Here is a 20,666-nt window from a genome sequence, read left to right as displayed (position 1 = left end):
ATATAGAAGTAGGTCCTTTGACCCACTATGTCTATGCCAACCAATAAACTGTATTAAAAAAATGGTCCCTTCTTTCCTTTTTTGGAGAATCTTATTCAACCTTGACAAAATGTCCATATCTCTACTGCAGCACATTGGTATCAGCAAGTTTCCCAAGAGCAGTTTCCATGGCTTCAACAATGATTCTCTTTCTCGACGTCAGAATTGGAAATGTCCATTCATAACTTCATGCTGTTAATTTCAATTTCCTTAGACATTAAGGGTTGGACCAGTAGATAACAATAATTGTGTCATAAGGGGGCAAGGCAAGGACCCTGTCAAACACCAAAAATTCCAACCAGTTTCCTTGGTACTATTGCCAGCTAAATCGACATCAATGGCCCAGGTGTTGATCAAACCATTGTTTAACTGGACCATCCACATAAATACGATGTGCACAGGAACAAATCAAACATTGAATATTCTGAACCAAGCCATCCACTTGCTAACCCACCAAAATCTTTCCACCGTCTATAAGGCAAAATATCAGAAGAGTGAAGGGACGTTCTTTTTGTTTTGCCTGGATGATTCTATTCCAACACAAAAATGTTCAAAATGTTTGATGGCTGGCACAGACTTCGTGGGCCAAAGGGTGTCTTTCCATGTTGTACGACTCCCAGACTCTACGATTATTTAGGAGAAATCAGCCCATGATAATGGCACCCCATTATCCATAGGAAGCATTTATCCCTCCTCCACAATGCACCATAACTGCAATGTGTACACCAATAAGATCCACTACTGTAAATCATAAAGGTTTTATGTAACACCTACCTTACTAAAACTTTTACACCATGAAGAACAAGGGCAAAAGCAAACAGGAACATCAGCATATCCTGAATTCGAAATTACACCACTTCCCTTTTTTGCCATTGAATAAAAATCTGAATTTAGCAACACTGTGCCACGAGCTGCAACATATTGACTGTAACAGTTCGAGAAGGTGGCTCAACACCACATTCCCAAGAACAATTAACGTGAACAAAAATGGCGGCTTTGCCAGTGACATAAAAATCCCATGAATCAGGAGTCAAAGGTATACACTTGATTTGTCGAAAATGAGAAATTAACCCATAATATTTAATGATTGCATTAGGTTCAGAACCGGTTAGAGAAGACATTCAGTCACCAAGTAATCAGGAAAGATTGAATTTTCTTTCAGGTACGCAACAGGCTTCATCATGAAGAAATGCATGCAATTTTATGAGCATTCATGTAAAGTTTAAAAAGAATGCTGAAATGAAATTAAAATAGACCAACTGACTTGGTATCATCCTATAAGGTAAAATATACTTCAAATTATAGATGGATAAATCATCTCTAAATGAAACAAAGGAATCCTGCTTTGATTGATGGGTTAATTTTTCACTGATTATTTAGTGGCTAGTTATCTAATGGCCTTGGATCAATTCTGTAACATAAGACCATAGAATTATTCGATACTGCCGTCTGATCGTAGCAACTTATCTTAACATTAATAATTTGGAAATATGGGAATCATACGGCATGGAAATAGGCCCTTCAGCCCAACTTGCCCATGTCAACCAAGATTCCGACCTACACGAGTTCCACCTGCCCGCGTTTTGCCGTTACCACTCTAAACCTTTCTTGCCCACGTGCCTGTCCAAATGTTTTTTTAAATGTCAATAGACAATAGACAATAGGTGCAGGAGTAGGCCATTCGGCCCTTCGAGCCGGCACCGCCAATCGATGTGATCATGGCTGATCATTCTCAATCAGTACCCCGTTCCTGCTTTCTCCCCATACTCCCTGACTCCGCTATCCTTAAGAGCTCTATCTAGCTCTCGCTTGAATGTATTCAGAGAATTGGCCTCCACTGCCCTCTGAGGCAGAGAATTCCACAGATTCACAACTCTCTGCCTAAAAACGTTTTTCCTCATCTCTGTTCTAAATGGCCTACCCCTTATTCTTAAACTGTGGCCCCTGGTTCTGGACTCCCCCAACATTGGGAACATGTTTCCTGCCTCTAACAGGGAACATGTTTCCTGCCTCTGTCGTTATAGTACCTGCCTCAACTACCTCCTCTGGCAGCTCGTTCCATATACCAACCATACTCTCTGTGTAAAAGGTTGCCCCTCAGGTTCCCATTAAATCATTCGCATCTCACCTTAAATACGTGTCCTCTCGTTCTTAGTTCCTCTATTCTAGGTAAAAGACTGTGCATTCATCCTATCTAGTCCCCTCATGATTTTATACACTTCTATAAGATCATCCTAGCCTGATCCTATGTCCTAACCTGCCCAACCTCTCCATATAGCTCAGGCCCTTGAGTCCTGGCAACATCCTTGTAACTTTTCTCTGCACTCTTTCAAGCTTAATGACATTCTTCCTACAGCAGGGTGACCAAACCTGAACACAATACTCCAAATGCGGCCTCATCAACATATTGTACAACTGTAACATAACATCCAACTTCTCTTCTCAAAACTTGACTTATGAAGGCCAATGTGCCAAAACCCTTCTTGACCACCCTATCTATCTGCGATGCCTCTTTCAAGGAACAATCTACTTGCACTCTTAGATGCCTTTGCTCTACAACACTCCCCAAGGCCCTGCCATTTACTGTGAATCATTTACGCTGGTTTGACTTCCCAAAATACAAGTCATGCTTATCTGCATTAAACTCAATTAACCATTCCTCAGACCTCTTGCCAGCTGATCACGATCTTGAGGAAAATATTTGATAACCATCTTCACAGTGAAGAAAGCCAATGGAATGTTGGCCTTCATAACAAGAGGAGTTGAGTATAGGAGCAAAGAGGTCCTTCTGCAGTTGTACAGGGCCCTAGTGAGACCGCACCTGGAATACTGTGCGCAGTTTTGGTCTCCAAATTTGAGGAAGGATATTCTTGCTATTGAGGGCGTGCAGCGTAGGTTTACTAGGTTAATTCCCGGAATGGCGGGACTGTCATATGTTGAAAGACTGGAGCGACGGATGAGAGGGGATGAGAGGGGATCTTATCGAAACGTATAAGATTATTAAGGGGTTGGACACATTAGAGGCAGGAAACATGTTCCCAATGTTGGGGGAGTCCAGAACCAGGGGCCACAGTTTAAGAATAAGGGGTAGGCCATTTAGAACAGAGATGAGGAAAAACTTTTTCAGTCAGAGAGTTGTGAATCTGTGGAATTCTCTGCCTCAGAGGGCAGTGGAGGTCAATTCTCTGAATACATTCAAGAGAGAGCTAGATAGAGCTCTTAAGGATAGCGGAGTCAGGGGGTATGGGGAGAAAGCAGGAACGGGGTACTGATTGAGAATGATCAGCCATGATCACATTGAATGGCGGTGCTGGATCGAAGGGCCGAATGGCCTACTCCTGCACCTATTGTCTATTGTCTACTATCTTTGACACCAACCACTATAGTGTCATCTGCAAACTTACTAATCATATTGGATTTGGATAATAATTAAGAAAAGCACCTTGAACCTTAAGGCAATATAATGTTTCAACAATAATAATTGTACAATAGGTATTTGTGTTGCATATTTAATCTAGCATAAAGATGCCCAGAGATTTCAGAATAGTATTATCAAACAAAGTCTGACATCAAGTCTCAGGAGAGACACTAGGGCTTGATCAAACAAGTAACTTTTGAAAAATGGGAAGAGAGACAGCACGGCAGAAAAGTTTATAGGGTAATTCCAGTGCATAAGTCCTTGCCTGTGGTTGTTTTTTTGCTTTAACATCTCAGTACTAAAGCAAAAAACATACTTCGGGAGGAACTAGATGGGTCAGACAGCATCTGCAAAGAGGTAGAAAGGAACTGCAAATGCTGGTTTACACCAAAGATAGACACAAAAATGCCGGGGTAACTCAGCGGATCAGGCAGCATCTCTGGAGAAAAGGAATAGCTGACGTTTCTGGTCGAAACCCATCTTCTGAAGAAGGGTCTCTACCTGAAACGTCACCCATTCCTTTTCTCCAGAAACGCTGCCTGATCCATGAGTTACTGCAGCATTTTGTGTCTAGCATCTGCAGGGGGAAAGGGACAGTTGATATCTCGGGTCAAAACCCTTCATCTGGACTTAGCACAGTTGCAGGCTGACCAGCTGAGTTCCTCCAGCAATTCGATATTCCCTCCAGACTCCAGCATCTGCACTCTCTTGTGTCTCTCTAAGTACTAAATTTGAGTCCCCTCTATCGCAACCTCCTAGAAACCGCATCCCCAACTATAACTCCTAACTTACAGCACTCATCTAGGTTATTTTGTCAGCTCTGCAATATTCAACACCACTTACTGCTTTAAGTGGGGTTACCTTTCACAAAAATAGATCTCCCTAACCCCCACCCTGCAAATCAATCAATAATTTGTCCCAGCATAAAGCAATTTTTGATGTCACAAGATTAGCAGTGTGCATTATGCATTTTCATCCCATGTCCAATCACAGATTCAACAATTCCCTGAAGTTTCTTTGCCCGTACCTTCATTATTAAATAATCAGCCCAGTGTTCTTCCAGAGAAAGTAGGTGGAAAATGTGTCAAAGTATTCTTATGTTCAGAAATACATTTGTTAAGAATGAAACATCCTGTGCTCTTAACCATCTCCAACTGATTTATTGCTGAGACTTGTTGATGATAAATATAAATTTCCATGGAGTCCACACAAGTCTATTTAGCAGAGTTATTATCGGATGTGGTTTGTAGCAATGAAATAATTTAACAAAACAGTAATGCAATTCAAGCACGATCGGTGGAGGCAAAGGAGTAGTTGATGTTTTGCATCTAGACCTTGCATCGGAACATGATATTGGGTCGTAACCCAAAACATCATCTATTCTTTTGCCTCCACGGATGCTGCTCGACTCATTGAGGTTCTCCAGCAATGTGTATGTTTGGTCCAGATGATTGCATCTGCAGTCTCTTGTATCTCCAGTAATGTAATTCATGTTGTGACTCAAACTCCACTTTTATAAATCTCAGTATCATGCAGATGAAGCTGTGCATATGTTTTTAACCACCAATGGCATAAATGTTATTACTGATACATTTAAATATATATATATATTTACCAACTTATTAATTCATTTTCATTTTTTCTTGTGTGTGATTCCCCAGATCATGCATTTACTCTGACTGAGCCAACAAATGATGATCTAACTCAGAGTCCTCAAACCATCATCATCTAACTAGATGATTTAGGAAAGTAGCCTGGCGTTGCCCTCTGTCAAATCATCCCAGCGGACCAAAGGACAAAGATCTTCCATGCACTCGATCCACCTCAGCAGCACCACTGGAATCGGAAACTCAGTGCATCAGGAACCAAATCCAACCGTTTGTGGTGCAACTTAATGACAATTTGATGTGTTCGATTCCTAATTAGCAATGCTGTAGAACATTGTTCATCTAAATTGCTCAGGATGGCTAAATAAACAGAATAATAATTTGTTGACTCAGAATGAACTTCTTAGAATGATTATTATTTTTTTAGATTTAGATTTAGAGATACAGCGCGGAAACAGGCCCTTCGGCCCACCGAGTCCGCGCTGCCCAGCGATCCCCGCACATTAACACTATCCTACATACACTAGGGACAATTTTTACATTTACCCAGTCAATTAACCTACATGCCTGTACGTCTTTGAAGTGTGGGAGGAAACCGAAGATCTCGGAGAAAACCCACGCAGGTCACGGGGAGAACGTACAAACTCCGTACAGACAGCGCCCGTAGTCAGGATCGAACCTGAGTCTCCGGCGCTGCATTCGCTGTAAGGCAGCAACTCTACCGCTGCGCCACCATGCCGCACGTTATTCAAGAGCCCTAACAACTGTAGAAAACAAAGAAACAACATGCTCACCCTTTTAAATTATGTCAAGAAGAAAAAATGCTTTAAGTATCATGGGTTAAAATAGAAAGATGTATTGTAGCAACAAATGATGCTTTGAGCTCCAATCCCAGAGCACATCATGAGAAATTGAACTGTGATGGTAAAACATAGAAATATCATCCATGTGAATCACATTTCTAATGTTAGTTTTCCTCAACTAAATCTACAGTTTTCATATAATATTCCTAAAATGTAAAGGTAGTCTAATTTTTTATTATAATCATAGTCTGGTAAGTTAATTTACAGTTGTGACAGTAACTAAACAGAATAACAGCAACAGAATTGACTAATTTTAAAGCTATCATCACCAAGATATTTGGGGGAGTCTACTGAACACAATTTTGCTGCTGTATTTCCAAAAGTATTTCACGCGCATAAATATGTTGTCCATGACATTCTGTATTGTGGAGAGTTTGCTTCTCAAGTTCATAAGTTCTGGAAGCAGAATTAGGCCATTTGCCCCATCAAGTCTACTCTGCCATTCAATCATGGCTGATCTATCCTTCCCGCTCAATCCCATTCTCCTGCCTTATCCCCATAACCCCTGCCACTATTACTAATCAAGAATCTATCAATCTCTGCCTTAAAAATACCCACTGACATGGCCCCCACAGCCGTCTGTGACAATGAATTCCCCAAAGGTTCCCCTCTCTGTAACTGCTCTATTTCTGCATGACCTTTCTTATTAGAGACAAGGTTTTTCCTTACAAGGGAAAAGGAAATTCCAAATGGCAAGTTTCTTGCTAATGATTATTGACTGGGTCAAATGTGTCACTGTCGTACACTTGAAAAGACACTCTCTACCTATGTATCCTTTCAACAGTTTATGGAAGAAAAAATATTTATAGAGCTAATGATAATTCATCAGAATTCTGATAAAGGGTTTTGCAGGAAATATCGATTTTTTTGTATAAAGATGATAATTGTGTGCTTCCAACATTTTCTCCATTTGGTTCAGATTTCTAGTTTTCACTGTATTTTGTGCAGAATGACCAAAGTCAGATTGGGTGATCGCTTTGTCCAGTACCTGACCCAAGTCCTCAGGGATGACCCTGAGCTTTCTGTTCCCATGCTACTTTAATTCTTATTCCCCTCCCATAACAATCTGTCTGTCTGTGGTCTCCTCAATTGCCACAGTGAAGCCTGAAGTAAGACAGGTAGACACAAAATGCTGGAGTAACTCAACGGGTCAGGCAGCATCTCGGGAGAGAAGGAACGGGTGACGTTTCAAATCGAGATTCTTCTTCCGACTAACCAGAACTACATCTAGATCATCCATCTAGGCACTGGTGACTGAACAATGAATTCTCCAACTCAGCTAAATTGCTCTTGCATCATTTCCCATAATCATGCTGACGGCTCTTTCTCACTTCATTTTTTTAAATCATGGTCAGTCCTCGTGCTCATTATCATCTGATCTGTCTTCACTGATCTCCATATAGACTTGTCATACACGTCACACCTCCCACACACTCCAGTTCCACTTTTAAAACTGTAAAGTCCCCAGCTCTGACATAGGGATCACTGACCCCAAACCATGACTGGCTTCTCTTTCCACAGATGCTACTTGATTGGCTGAATTCTTCCAACACTTTCTGTTTTTTTTTTAGTTTCCAACATCTGCAATTTTAGTTCCATAGTTCAATAGTGGTTTATTCGTCACATATGAAACTGCACAGTGAAATTATTTTTGGATATATTACACATGCTGGCACCGCCATTTTTGGTGCCATTATTCAAAGTCCAAAGGTCCGGTCAGCCTGTGTGCTCGATGCACTGGAGCAGTTCCCGCGAACTGACATCCCTTTCCTCTCCTCGTTTTCCACACAAATTTACCAAACGGGTGTGATGGTGTTGTAGCACAGAACAATTATTTGTTCATTGTTGAATATTGTGATGTTCATAAAGTGAAAGTCCTAATTATACGTAAGAAATTGCAATATTTTGTAGGAATTTTTAAAACACATCTCCAAGAACTGTCAGAGAATAACGCAAAAGGTCATGAAGGGAACAGAAACTTAGGCACTGTGCAGTTTTGGGAAAGGGGGGTAAAGCACACCTACCGGTTTGTAAGGTCTGTTTGCCTCCAGACAGCACTCCACTAGGCAGCATACCAGTCGGAGTCAGACCTTTCAAAGTTAAAACACTCTCACTCTCCTCTCTGGGAAGAAAAAAAACCAAATTAAGCATGATTTAGATTGTGTTTCACTCATACATTTAAACGTCCTTAAAGTTAACCTCGGGAATATCTGAGCAACATGCTCTAACCAAAATTCAAAACGTTTTGCTCCATAACACCAGTGAGGCTATTTATCACAAAGCCAACATCCATTCACCTGCTGCATATTCATGGACATGTTATTAACAATTGTTAATTATAATAAAACCCTATCATAATAAAAAGACAAGGCGTTGGGAATGCATCCCTGTGAAAAAAGGTACGACCAACATTTCAGGTCAACATCATCAGAACTGGAGAAGTGAAAAAGCTAGTGTGTTTTAAGTTGCATTGAGGGGGAGGGATGGGGATATCAAAGGGTATATTGTGGTAGGGTGGAGACCAAGGTTGACTTCCTACCACCGATCTGGAGCTGAGAGATGCAGTTTGCAGTGGCTGCTGGAAATCTGGAAAAGAAGAGAATGCTGGAAATATCCAGCAGATCAAATAGCATCTATGGCGAGACACAAAATGAAGCAATGTGTAGGAAAGAATTGCGGATGCTGGTTTAAACCAAAGATAAACACAAAAAGCGGGAGTAACTCAGCGGGTCAGACTGCATCTCTGGAGAAAAGGAACAGGTGACATTTCGGGTTGAGGCCCTTCTTTAGACTCTGTCTTCTTCAATTTTCGGTCTGAAGAAGGCTAGATCCAAAACCTCACCTATTCCTTTTCTCCAGATATGCTGTCTGACCCGTTGAGTTACTACAGCTTTTTGTGTCACACTGAAGTAATGTTACAGTTGAATAACCTAACTTCAGAACTGGCCAGGGATGGCTTGTCATCTTAAATTGTTGAATGCAACATTGGTTCTAGAGACTGCCCTGGACGTATCTGAAACCGTACAGGTGGACAAACTGTGCAGATACACTGTGGATTTGGGATAGAGAATTAAAGTACCAGGTGACTGGAAGTTACAGGGGTAAAAAAAACTACAAAATAACTTTCTGGAACTGCACGAGTTCAGATTTTCAGCAACTGGAGAGCTTTTACTATTTCAGCATATTATTTTGAGTTACGCTCCCACTAATTGTCTGATTCATCTCAATGACACTGGACAGATATTGTACCACCTGGATTATCTTCTTCTCCAGCCATCACAATGATCCTTCTGAAGGCTCATTATCCCCAAATGTCAACTCTGTTTCTATCTCCTCAGATGCCAACTACTGCTGAATATTTCCAGAATTTTCTTTGCTAGATATTCAGTATTTGCATTTTTTTGCCATACAAGCAGTAACCTGTAATTTATATCAAAAATTGGGCACTTTTTAAATAGAAAAATCACTCTCAGGATTGTTGTCATGCTATAGATGAGATGTTGTTTTATTGCTTCTGGGATTTGATTAACAAAATCTAATGATATGCTTTGATTGTGAAGAAATATTAGAAGTAACCAGCTTTCAAGGTGTATTCTAAGCGTTGAAATTAACTAACTGAAAACCATTTACAGGAAGAATAATGATCAAATTACAACAATACTCTATCCTTTGAATATTACAATATATATTGTCATGAAAAGTGCTCAGAATCAGTAAAAATGCAGTTGAAAATCCAGAGATGCTGCCTGACCTCCTGAGTTACTCCAGGACTTTATGCCCTTTTGTGTATTAACACTCATCTGCAGTTCTTCGTTTGTACAAAATGCGCAACAAGGCAGAGTGTTCAGTGCAGTTCTGACAGAACCATTTTAGAAAGGACACACGTGAAAAATTACTGTGATGGTCTTAAATTATACAGTAGATGCAATAGATGATTGTTATAGTGAAAAATGGAGCATGATTTCTAAATGCGCAAAATTTGAGGTGATAAATAGTAAAAGGTTGTTCTCACTGCTAAGTTGTTCAATAGTCAGAGACAGAAATTGAATATTTTATGAGAAGATAGGAAGGGAAATTCAGAAGAAATTTTCACAAAGAGCACTATCAAAAATGAATCATTAAAAAATACAAGTCATTGGAGCTAAAGGGCATAAAGGACATAAAACAGGCGAAGGGACAGACGAGGATTGAGTGCGTGTTTTCTGAATTGGAGGATTGATGTTTTTGATAGGTCAGGACAGAGCAACTGCTGCTATTGATATATATTAATGACCTACAAATACATTCACAAGTTATTGGAGTAGAATTAGGCTATTCGGCCCATCGAGTCCACTTACCATTCAATCATGGCTGATCTCTGCCTCCTAATCCCATTTCCCTGCCTTCTCTCGATAACCCTTGACACCCATTCTAATCAAGAATTTCCCTATCTCTGCCTTAAAAATATCCACTGACGTGGCCTCTACAGCCCTCTGTGGCAAGAGGTTCCACAGATTAACTACCTACAAGGTAATACCTACAAAGCAGCACAGTGGCACAGCTGGTACTGATGCCACACAGTGCCAGAGAGCCGGATTGAATCCTGACCTCGGGTGCTGTCTGTGTGGTGTTTGCATGTTCTCCCTGTGACCGTGTGGGTTTCCTCTGGATGCTCTGGTTTCCTCCCACATCCCCAAAACATGCGGATTTGTTGGTTAATTGACCTATAAATTGTCCATAATGTATCGAGAATGGAGGCGATAACAGAACTGGTGTGAATGGGTGATCTATGTTCAGCTGGACTTGGTGGGCCAAAGGACCGGTTTCCGATGTTGCATCTTTCATCAATTCAATCCTTCAATGTGTGCATAGGACAACCTACAAGTGAAGATAGCAAAAAGATTTAAAAGAGTTGGCTTCAAGCAGCCATAGTCTGTAGGAACAGCTGGATATGTTGTAGGTGAAATACAACATGGAGATATGTGAAGTGGTCCATTTTGGCAGGAAGTATGTATTGAACCTGTACAAAGTAAATGGCATAACGTTAAAGTGATGGAAGAAAATAACTTTTGGAGGTTTGCCTCGTAATGTCTTTGAAGGTGACATGAAAAATGCACGGACTGTTAAAAAAATAAGAGTTATAAAGTACAAAAACATGAAGTTATGTTTAATCTGATTAAACATCAACTAAAACACTGTGTTCCACATTTAGGAGTCATTAACGTCAAAGGCAGAGTTACAAGCAAGAGTTACAAGAATGATAACATAGGTGAATGGATTAATTTATGTGGGCAGACCAAAGAAGCTGTGATAGTTCCTACTGAAACAAAAGAAAGATTGATGGAGATATATAATGATGAAGGGATTTTAGTACAAACTAGATCGTGGACCCATTGGGCCCAAACCTCTCCTGCATTGGTGCAGCACCCTCTATTCCCCCACTCCCCCCTCCTGCCCCCCTCCCCTCCCCTCCCCCCCTCCCTCCCTCCCTCCTCCCTCCCTCCCTCCCTCCCTCCCTCCCTCCCTCCCTCCCTCCCTCCCTCCCTCCCTCCCTCCCTCCCTCCCTCCCTCCCTCCCTCCCTCCCTCCCTCCCTCCCTCCCTCCCTCCCTCCCTCCCTCCCTCCCTCCCTCCCTCCCTCCCTCCCTCCCTCCCTCCCTCCCTCCCTCCCTCCCCCTCCTCCCCTCTCTCCCCCTCCCCCTCCCTCCCCCTCCCTCCTCCCTCCCCCTCCTCCCCTCTCCTCCCCTCCCTCCACCCCCTCCCCTCCCCCTCCCCCCCCGCCCCATCCCCCTCAACCCCCCTATCCTCCCTCCTCTCCTCCTCCCTCCCTCCCTCCCTCCCCCCTCCCTCCCTAGGAGATAGATTTAAACTTTTAAATGTGAATCACTTTAAAAATATAACACCGATTTCAATGAAACTTCTTCCATGAGCACCAAGGGGATGATGGTGAGTAAGGTGGGCCTAAAATTGTCGCGCTGTCGTGTACCGTTTTGGCTGTAGTTCAGGAACAAACAAACAAACAAATGAGAGTTTTAGTATATGGATAAACAGAAACCATTTCTAATGCCAGAATGTTCAGTGATAAAAAGATATGGATAAGAATTAATTAGTTAAGGAACCTGATATGATTTGAGGAAAATCATAACACAATGAGTTATTACTGTCTGGAATTTACTGCCTGAAAGGCAACTGAATCATTCGACCACAACCAGAGAGCAGTGCTGAACTATTATCTATCTCTTTGATGACTCTCGGACTATCCTTGATCAGACTTGCTGGCTTTACCTTGCACTAAACGTTATTCCCTTATCGTGGATCAATTGCAATCATGTATTGTTTTTCTGCTGACTGGTTAGCACACGACAAAAAGCTTTTCACTGTACCTCGGTACACATGACAATAAACTAAACTAAACTGAACTGATGGAAGCAGATTCAATTATCGCTTTCAAAGGTGAATAGCCTAGAAACTTCCAGTGGAAAAGTTTACAAAGTTCACTATCTCCCACTATGTGCTGACAGGGTTGCCATTGACTGAGGAAAAAAATGTTCAAAGATCAAAACCTCAAATTAAGAACCATGTTTATGGTGTACAGAGTGGCCATGACCCCCTAACCTCCCGCACCCACTGGAGACATGGGCAACCTTCCTCAAGGCAATTGAGAGGTATAACTTCTGTGGATCTACTTAAAGGATAGATGAATTAATGACAATATTCTCTCCCAAGCCAACATCCTCAGCACTAAGGCACAGATAATGCTTTACTAAGAGCAGGCCATATAGTCCAAATGCAACTCTAAACTCTGTCATGGCAAGACATCCCAAATGATAAAGAAAATGTTTCCAAAACATTCTCAAAACCTCTAAAAAATTGCAACATGCTCAGCAACTGATGAATGCATCTAAGTCATGATTACTCAAAGTGCAGAAGGAGTATTTGGGAAGCGACTAAGAACATGGACTGGAGCAGATAGAAGCCAGTCACCAACAAGGGAGGATTTCACAGCCTCTTAGATGATCTGCCCACTCGCCCTGCCACCTGCACCACCTGTGGCAGAGTCTGCAGATTCCACAAAGGATTTTTCAACCACTTCAGAACGCAGAGAACTCAAATGGAAGCAAATTATTCTCAATGCTGAGAGACTGCCAAAAAGGATTAAGAGCATGCCAAAATTCACAGAGCATTTTAATTGTCAAATGCATATTTTTAAACTTTTTTGTGAACAATAGATATTTGGATGTAATTTTTTTAATCAAATATAAGCGGTCTGAGATGTTTTCCATAAAGAGTATCCATCCATGTCGTAGATTAACAGCACAGTATCAACTTTTGTATTTGTGAATGAATTCTTGAATGTTTTGGTGAATTTTCAACAGCTATAGGCCTGGAATAAAAAAATTACATACATTGAGAAATGATTGAACAAAGACAGAATGAAATACAGTAAACTCTGGTTATAATGGACCATAGTCAGGGTAATGGTGTCCGTATTGTGAATGTTCACTATAACCGAGTCGGGGATCGCCAAATAATAGTACAAGTAGTAGAAACAAAGAACTGTAGATGGTGGTTAATACACAAAAGGACTCGAACTACTGAAGTAACTCAGCAGAGGACAGGCCTGGCAGCATCGCTGGGGAACATTTCAGCTCGAGACCTTTCTTCAGACTGTCGATCTGGAACTGGGACTGGAATCTAGGTGAGTGGAGGTTAGGATTGGCAAAGTCATTGGTCGCGGCCCTTGGGCGGCCGGAGTGCAGGTAAGGGTCAGTGGTGGCAGGCGAGGCTTGGAAGAGGCCGAGGAAGCTGTGTGGGTCGTGGTGGCGGCAGTAGTTGTGGCCTAGAAGCAGCTGGGGAGGTGGTGCAGGACGGAGACGGCAGCCCGGCCTGGTGGTGAAGGTCAGTAGGTCCGGCCTGGAAGTGGCGGTGTGGACTGTGGGTTGCTTCGGTAGCCCGGCCTGGAAGGAGCTGGGGAGGCAGTGCTGGCCAAGGGTAGTGTCAGCAGTGGTGCTGGTCAGTAAGTCCATCCACTATAACTGAAATCTGTTATAAAGAGGTCCATAATAACAAGAGTTTACCGTATGTGCACTCTTCTTACCTGAGCACAGAAAACACTCTCGCCATTTTGCCAATTGCTCGAATTTTGTTCCTGATAACCTCCTTCCGAGCTGCTGCAGCATTTGCTTGAAAGCAAAGAGTTCAGTTTAGAAAAAATAAATGCTACATTTTATTCTTCTGTTAAACAAAATGTAAAACTAAACAAAAGCAAATTTACATGTATATATATATTTGTCAAAGTAACTTCCAACAAAATGACATGTTGAGATCAAAGTTTGAACCAAAGTTAATTCCTCAATGAAAGTATACCACCAAAATCTCTGAAAGCAGTATGATCTCTCTCAACAGTCACTGCTCTCGAACTATTCTGGAGAACGCTAACATGATTTATTTTGTTATTTTTATCTCCATTTCTGTGTCTATTGCACTCCCTCTCTAATCAATTTGACCACTGAGGCTACATTCAGATGCTTCTGTTATATCATTCTACATTCATCCTTGCACTAGTCATGAACTCAACCTTTCTATAAACTCACCTTGTGCACGGAGCCCATCTCCTGCTCTGAATGCATTGCAACTTAACTGCTAGCCATCGCCTACATTCAAATTTTTAATTTTAATTATTCCTAGTTCTTCATTGACCTGAGACATTAAATCCATTTCTCTTTCCAAAGATGCCGCCTGGTGTGAGAGTATTTCCAGCAATTTATGCCTCTTGACTGATCCTCCATTTAGATTTTCACCACAGTTACAGCATTAACATCACCTTGTGTAACATCACGTTACAACCTCTGTGGTCTAACATCTATGGTCAGAAAGTTACTAGAGACTATTCTGAGGGATAAGATATACAAGTATTTAAATATGTATATATTTATACAGGGACAGGGGCCAATCAGGGGAGTCAGCATGGTTTTCTACGTGGGAGATCATGTCTCATAAATCTAATTGAATTTTTTAAAGATATGACTGTCTTTTGAAGATATGAAGATTGATGAGGGCAGAGCTGTAGACGCTGTATATAAGGATTTCAGCAAGGCATCTGACAAGCTTCAACATGGTAGGCTGCCCTTGGAGGTTAGATCACATGGGATCCAAGGAGAGCTAGCTGACTGGATAGAAAATTGGCCTCTTGGAAGGAGTATGAGAATGTACAAGGTTTAATTAGTAAGTTTGCAGATGACTCTAAAGTAGATGTTAATTATAGATAGCGAGGATGGTTGTCAAAAATTGCAGCAGGATCTTGATCGGTTGGGCAGGTGGGTTGAGGAATGGTAAATGGATTATACCGAGAAGTATAAGGTGTGGTATTTTGGGAAGTCAAACCAGGGCAGGATCTACACAGCAAATGCCAGTGTTCTGGGAGGGTTGTAGAGCAGAGCAATCTAAGAGTGCAGGTACATCGTTCCTTGAAAGTGGTGTCACAAATAGATAGGGTGAAGAAGGCTTTTGACTCCTTGACCTTCATCAGTCAGAGTATTGAGTTTAGAAGTTGGGAGGTCATGTTATGGCTGCACAAAACATTGGTGAGGCCACATTTTGAATATTGTGTGCAGTTCTGGGAGAGATGTTGTTAAGCTGGAAAAAGATGCAGAGAAGGTTTATGAGAATGTTGCCAGGACTCGAGGGCCTGAGCTATAGGGAGAGGTTGAGCAGGCTAGGGTGACAGGATTAACAGTGACTTGGTACTTTATTCCTTGGAGCACAGGAGGATGAGGGAAGATCTTATAGAGGTGTACAAGATCATGAGAGGAATAGATAGGGTAAATGCATAAAGTCTCTTGCCCAGAGTAGGGGAATCGAGAACCAGAGAACATATGGTTAAGATGAGGGGGCAAAAATGTAATAGGAACCTGAGGGGCAACTTTTTTCACAAAGGTTGGCCGGTGTATGGAATAATCTGCCAGAGGAGGTAGTTCAGGCAGGTGCCATCACAATGTTTAAGAAACATTTGGTCAGGTGCATGGATAGGATAAGTTTAAAGGACTAAACACAGGCTGGTGGGACTAGTGTAGATGGGGCATGTTGGTCGGCATGGGGATGTTGGGCAGAAGGGCCTGCTTCCACACTCTATGATTCTCTGACTCGTGTCATGGTCTCCAATGTATTCTTCAACCTCGGCACAACGTTTGACATGGTTGATCAGATTATCCTCCCCAATGTCCCATTGTCTTTGTCTAGTTCAGTGGCAGTACCCTCACTTAGAAATCCTGTTATCTTTGTAATCACAATCAGGACTCTATACTCCTCTAAGAATGGCTTTGTGCTTGATCTCTTGCTTTCAAGCATCCAAGATGTGTTCTGGTTCTCTTTGCAAAACTCTGGCATATTCCCTCCTTTAAGACTCTCTTTATAATTACAGCTTGTTGATGAGCCTATCCAACATTTTTCGTCTTTGACACCATGCTTACTTATGTAATTATTCTTTAATTAAGTGCCGAGCATGGTTTTCTATTTATAAGTCAATGTAAAGCATGTTGCTGTGAAGAGATTTATGGACAATGCAGAGTGTTCACAACAAAAAATACTACACTTTCGTGGTTCTGTTTATTCTTCCTCATTCGTTATTTTGTAACTTGACAAACACTTACCATCAAATATTTCATCTTCATCTGTCATGAGTTCATCATCAGAGCAGATATTTAGAACATTCACCAACATCTCTGTCACTGAAAGAAGAGCTGAATGTCAATTTCTGAGCAATGTCATGAAAAGGTTTGAATTTCATAAAGCAAGTCATAAATTCAATTACTCCACTGCTGAAGTTGGCAATGAAGTCAGATCAGAATTAAAGAGATTCTGTACATTTCCAGTTCTTCAGACAAAACACCAGCCAATAGTTTTGAAGAAAGGCAAAAATAAAGAATATGGAAGAAAAACTACACCCTTGCAACAAAATTTAAGAAGGTATATTTTTCATTAAATTGAGTTCTATTGAATGGTTGTAGTCTTTTGATCAATAGGAGTCAAACACTGATAGCATTAGCCAATCAGCGGAAGTTGAAAGCTATATATTTTTTGTGTAGCTTATTGTAGGATATAATACTAATCAAAACCTATCTTAAATAAGGTTCAACTTATAGCACCCTAGAATCAGCAGCTTGAAGGCAGTTATAATCACAAAAGTCCAATCAGGCCCAGAGACAGTCTCGAAGCTGATCATTGACATTTGGAACTGTATGGTAAAATTAGAAAAGCTAGCATTTTTAGCTAATATCTTACATGGATATAATGTTAAATTAATCAAAACAGTTACATCTCTGACTATTTCTTCAAAGGGACAGGAGTTGTAGAACACTGGATATAGTTGGTGATAGGTTAGTTTAGAGCAGCAATTAGGAACATTTACTGCAAATTTATGGAATGGAAGCAGAGGAAACAAAATTTTCTAAAGATCAAGTAGATTTATTTGGTAGGTAAGCTATTGGAAAAGATTCTTTGGGATAGGATTTCCTCCCATTTGGAAGAGAAAGGTTGATTAGGGTTAGTCAGCAAGGCTTTGCACACAGCAGGTTTTGTCTGACTAACATGATTGAGTTTTTGAGGAGGTAACTAAAGTGATGGAGGAGGGTAGAGCTGTGGGGATGCTTTCCACATTAATTTTAGTGAGGCTTTTGAAAAAATCCCCCATGGTAGGCTGATTCACAAAATTAAGATACACAGGATTAACAGTGACTTGGTACTATAGATTCAGAACTGGTTTACTGATAGAAGACAGGGACTGGCGGTGGAAGCTGTATATTCAAGCTGGAAGTCTGTGACCAGTGGAATTCTGCAGGGATCTGTACTGGGACCTTTGTTGTTTGTGACACATATAAATAACTTGGACGTAAGCGTAGCCTAGTTGCTCAGTAGGATGACACCAAGATTGGTGAGGTCCAGACTGTGAGGAAGACTGTCAAAGTATACAGTGAGACAAAGATCAGCTATGGAAATGAGTGGAGAAATGGCAGATGGAGTTTAATTCGAGCAAGTCTGAGATGCTGGACTTTGGGAGATCAAATGTAAGGGGGAAATATACAATTAATGGCATTGATGTACAGAGAGATCTTAGGGGGTCCAAGTCCATAACTCCCTGAAAATGGCAACACAAGTAGATAGAGTGTTGAAGAAGACATGCAGTATGCTACCTGTCATTGGTCGAGGCTTTGAGTATGAGTCAGGAAACGTGATGCAGCTTTATAGGACTTTGGTTAGGTGGCGTTTGGAGTGTTGTGTGCAGTTCTTAAAGCACCATTACAGGGCGGATGTGAAGGCTTCAGGAAGGGTGCAGAGGAGATTTACCAGAATACTACAGCGTAGAAATGAAGAACTGCAGATGCTGGTATATAACAAAGGTAGAATACTGCCAGGATTATGGGGATATTAACTACAGGGAGAGCTTGGATTAACTTGGATTGTTCTGGAATGTCAGAAAACAATCGAAATCAGGATTTGGAGAGGAGACGCCCTCTGGAGGTTGAAGGGGGACTTGATAAACATACGTAAAATTATGAGAGACACAGATGGAGCAGACAGTCTGAACCATTTTTTTCCAGGATGGAAGCATTAAACCATAGAGGGCAGAGCTTTAAAGTGAGAGGGGCAAAGTTTAAGGAGATGTACAGGGCAAGTATTTTACACAGTGAATGTTTGGAACATGCTGCTGGGAGTGGTGCAGATGTGATTGTGGCATTTAAGAAACTTCTGGATGGGCATGTGGATATGCAGAGATTGGAAGGATATAGATTATGTTCAGGCAGGTAAGAGGTGTTCTTGGCATCATGTTCAGCACAGACAAAGGGCTCGTTGTATGTTCTATAAATATTTTTTAAACATCTGGATGTATAAAGTGATTTGGATCTGTAAAGTAAATGATTTAGGGAGAGCTACGTAATATTTCAAGATATAAATTATTGCTCTTTGAAGCAGAAAAGCATAAACATCCTGAGAATTGTATAGCCAAAAGAGAAAATCTAGTGGATTTGGGATGATACTTCACCACCCCTTGGAGTGTTCAGCTATTGCATGATACAGTCCTAAAGAAAGTGATTCTGAAATGCAAGTTTAAAGAAAAATAAATGCAAGAAAATTTCTAGCTCAGAGAGTAAAAGCATTCTTCACTTTCTTTCACAAGCTTCTGAACACAGAACTAGAGCTTATAAATTCTAACGGAACAAACGGGCGGCACGGTAGCGCAGCGGTAGAGTTGCTGCTTTACAGCGAATGCAGCGCCGGAGACTCAGGTTCGATCCTGACTACGGGTGCTGCACTGTAAGGAGTTTGTACGTTCTCCCCGTGATCTGCGTGGGTTTACTCCGAGATCTTCGGTTTCCTCCCACACTCCAAAGACGTACAGGTATGTAGGTTAATTGGCTGGGTAAATGTAAAAATTGTCCCTAGTGGGTGTAGGATAGTGTTAATGTATGGGGATCACTGGGCGGCACGGACTTGGAGGGCCGAAAAAAGGCCTGTTTCCGGCTGTATGTATATGATATGATAAATACAAAACACAAGAAAACCTTGCGTTCAAATGAAGCCAATTTGTGTTTAACATAGTGTGAGATGTATGCAGACACATGCCTCGCAGATTTGCACGATTAATAGCCTATGTGACTTTCATATCAGCTGGAAGTATACAGAGTAGATAGATCATATTGTCAATCTGGATATAACACAGATTTAATGATATTGCTGTCAAGGTGAACCTCAGTCATTTCACAGTCATGAAGAACTACATTTAGTCAGAAGGACTTCTATAATTATGTTATTTAGGGGCGGCACAGTGGTGCAGCAGTAAATCAGTAGAAGACTGAACCATTTTACTGATAATATCAATAAAATAGAACATTTATCCAATCAATGGACTAATATGGCATTCAATTTTTTTCCAAGATATGTTCACAGCCTCATATTTTCACAGCCTGAAACTCATATTTTATAATTCAGTTTCACTTACCTTTTTCACCAACAAATGGCAAAGACCAAGTAAAGACATCCATAAAGTTTGGTAGCCAGTAAGGATGGGGAGAACAATTGAATTGCCGAATATTCATAACATTGTTCTCATATTTCAATACTGCAGCTGAAATGAAGTAGAGAAAAATAGTTTAGTACACAGCTCCATATAACAATTTCATTTTATCAGTGGTTTTACTATGAAAAAAGACATGAAGACTGGGCACTTGTGATAGTTATGGGCCTGTCCCACTTAGGCGATTTTAAGGCGACTGCCGGTGACTAGGCTGTCGCCGAACATTCGCTGGGGTGTCGCGGGCATGATCGTGAGGAGTCTTCAATGAATCGTATCGGAACTCGGCGCATCGCGGAAACAAAATTCCAGATAGGAATTTCTCGGCGACAGCTGGCTTGTCATCAGGTATCGTTGATTATCGTGGGCGCTGTCGCATGCTGTCCCCAGGTTTGCTAGGTTGTCGCAGATGCATTTAGAAGCACGTAATATTAAATTAAGAAAAGGCATTTGAAGATACCAGAAGATAGTTTTGTTTAACCAATTTATTTACCGTCAGGACATTTGACAGGTAGATTGGAGGCGACAGTTTGACGGTCAGGTAAGCGTGGGAATTTTGCGATGTTTCCGAAGACGGTGTAATCTGTTAGTCAGGTGCTAGTTTCACAAAAAAAGTGACTTGTATCCACCAGACTCGGCACTGTCGTGGTCATTGTCATAAGGTAAAAGAAAATTTCGGCGATCTGCTACGACT

At 41.3% G+C, this 20,666-nt stretch overlaps 1 protein-coding gene across 3 annotated transcripts in view; it reads right to left on the bottom strand.

Annotated features, from left to right (window-relative positions):
- ppp3ca (protein phosphatase 3, catalytic subunit, alpha isozyme) overlaps positions 1 to 20,666 on the bottom strand; it is a 291,143-nt gene that overhangs the window by 17,267 nt on the left and 253,210 nt on the right. For all 3 annotated transcript variants that reach the window (XM_078411515.1, XM_078411513.1, XM_078411516.1), the window contains 4 exons: positions 19,901 to 20,026; positions 16,554 to 16,631; positions 14,003 to 14,087; positions 7,952 to 8,049 (listed from right to left, as the gene is read on the bottom strand). In XM_078411515.1, the coding sequence (XP_078267641.1) occupies positions 7,952 to 8,049; positions 14,003 to 14,087; positions 16,554 to 16,631; positions 19,901 to 20,026 (387 nt within the window). The remainder of the gene's footprint in view (positions 1 to 7,951; positions 8,050 to 14,002; positions 14,088 to 16,553; positions 16,632 to 19,900; positions 20,027 to 20,666) is intronic.

This window comes from Rhinoraja longicauda, chromosome 14 (assembly GCF_053455715.1).
Source record: "Rhinoraja longicauda isolate Sanriku21f chromosome 14, sRhiLon1.1, whole genome shotgun sequence".
NCBI classification, from domain to species: domain Eukaryota; kingdom Metazoa; phylum Chordata; class Chondrichthyes; order Rajiformes; family Arhynchobatidae; genus Rhinoraja; species Rhinoraja longicauda.
This window is presented reverse-complemented; position numbering and strand designations above follow the sequence as displayed.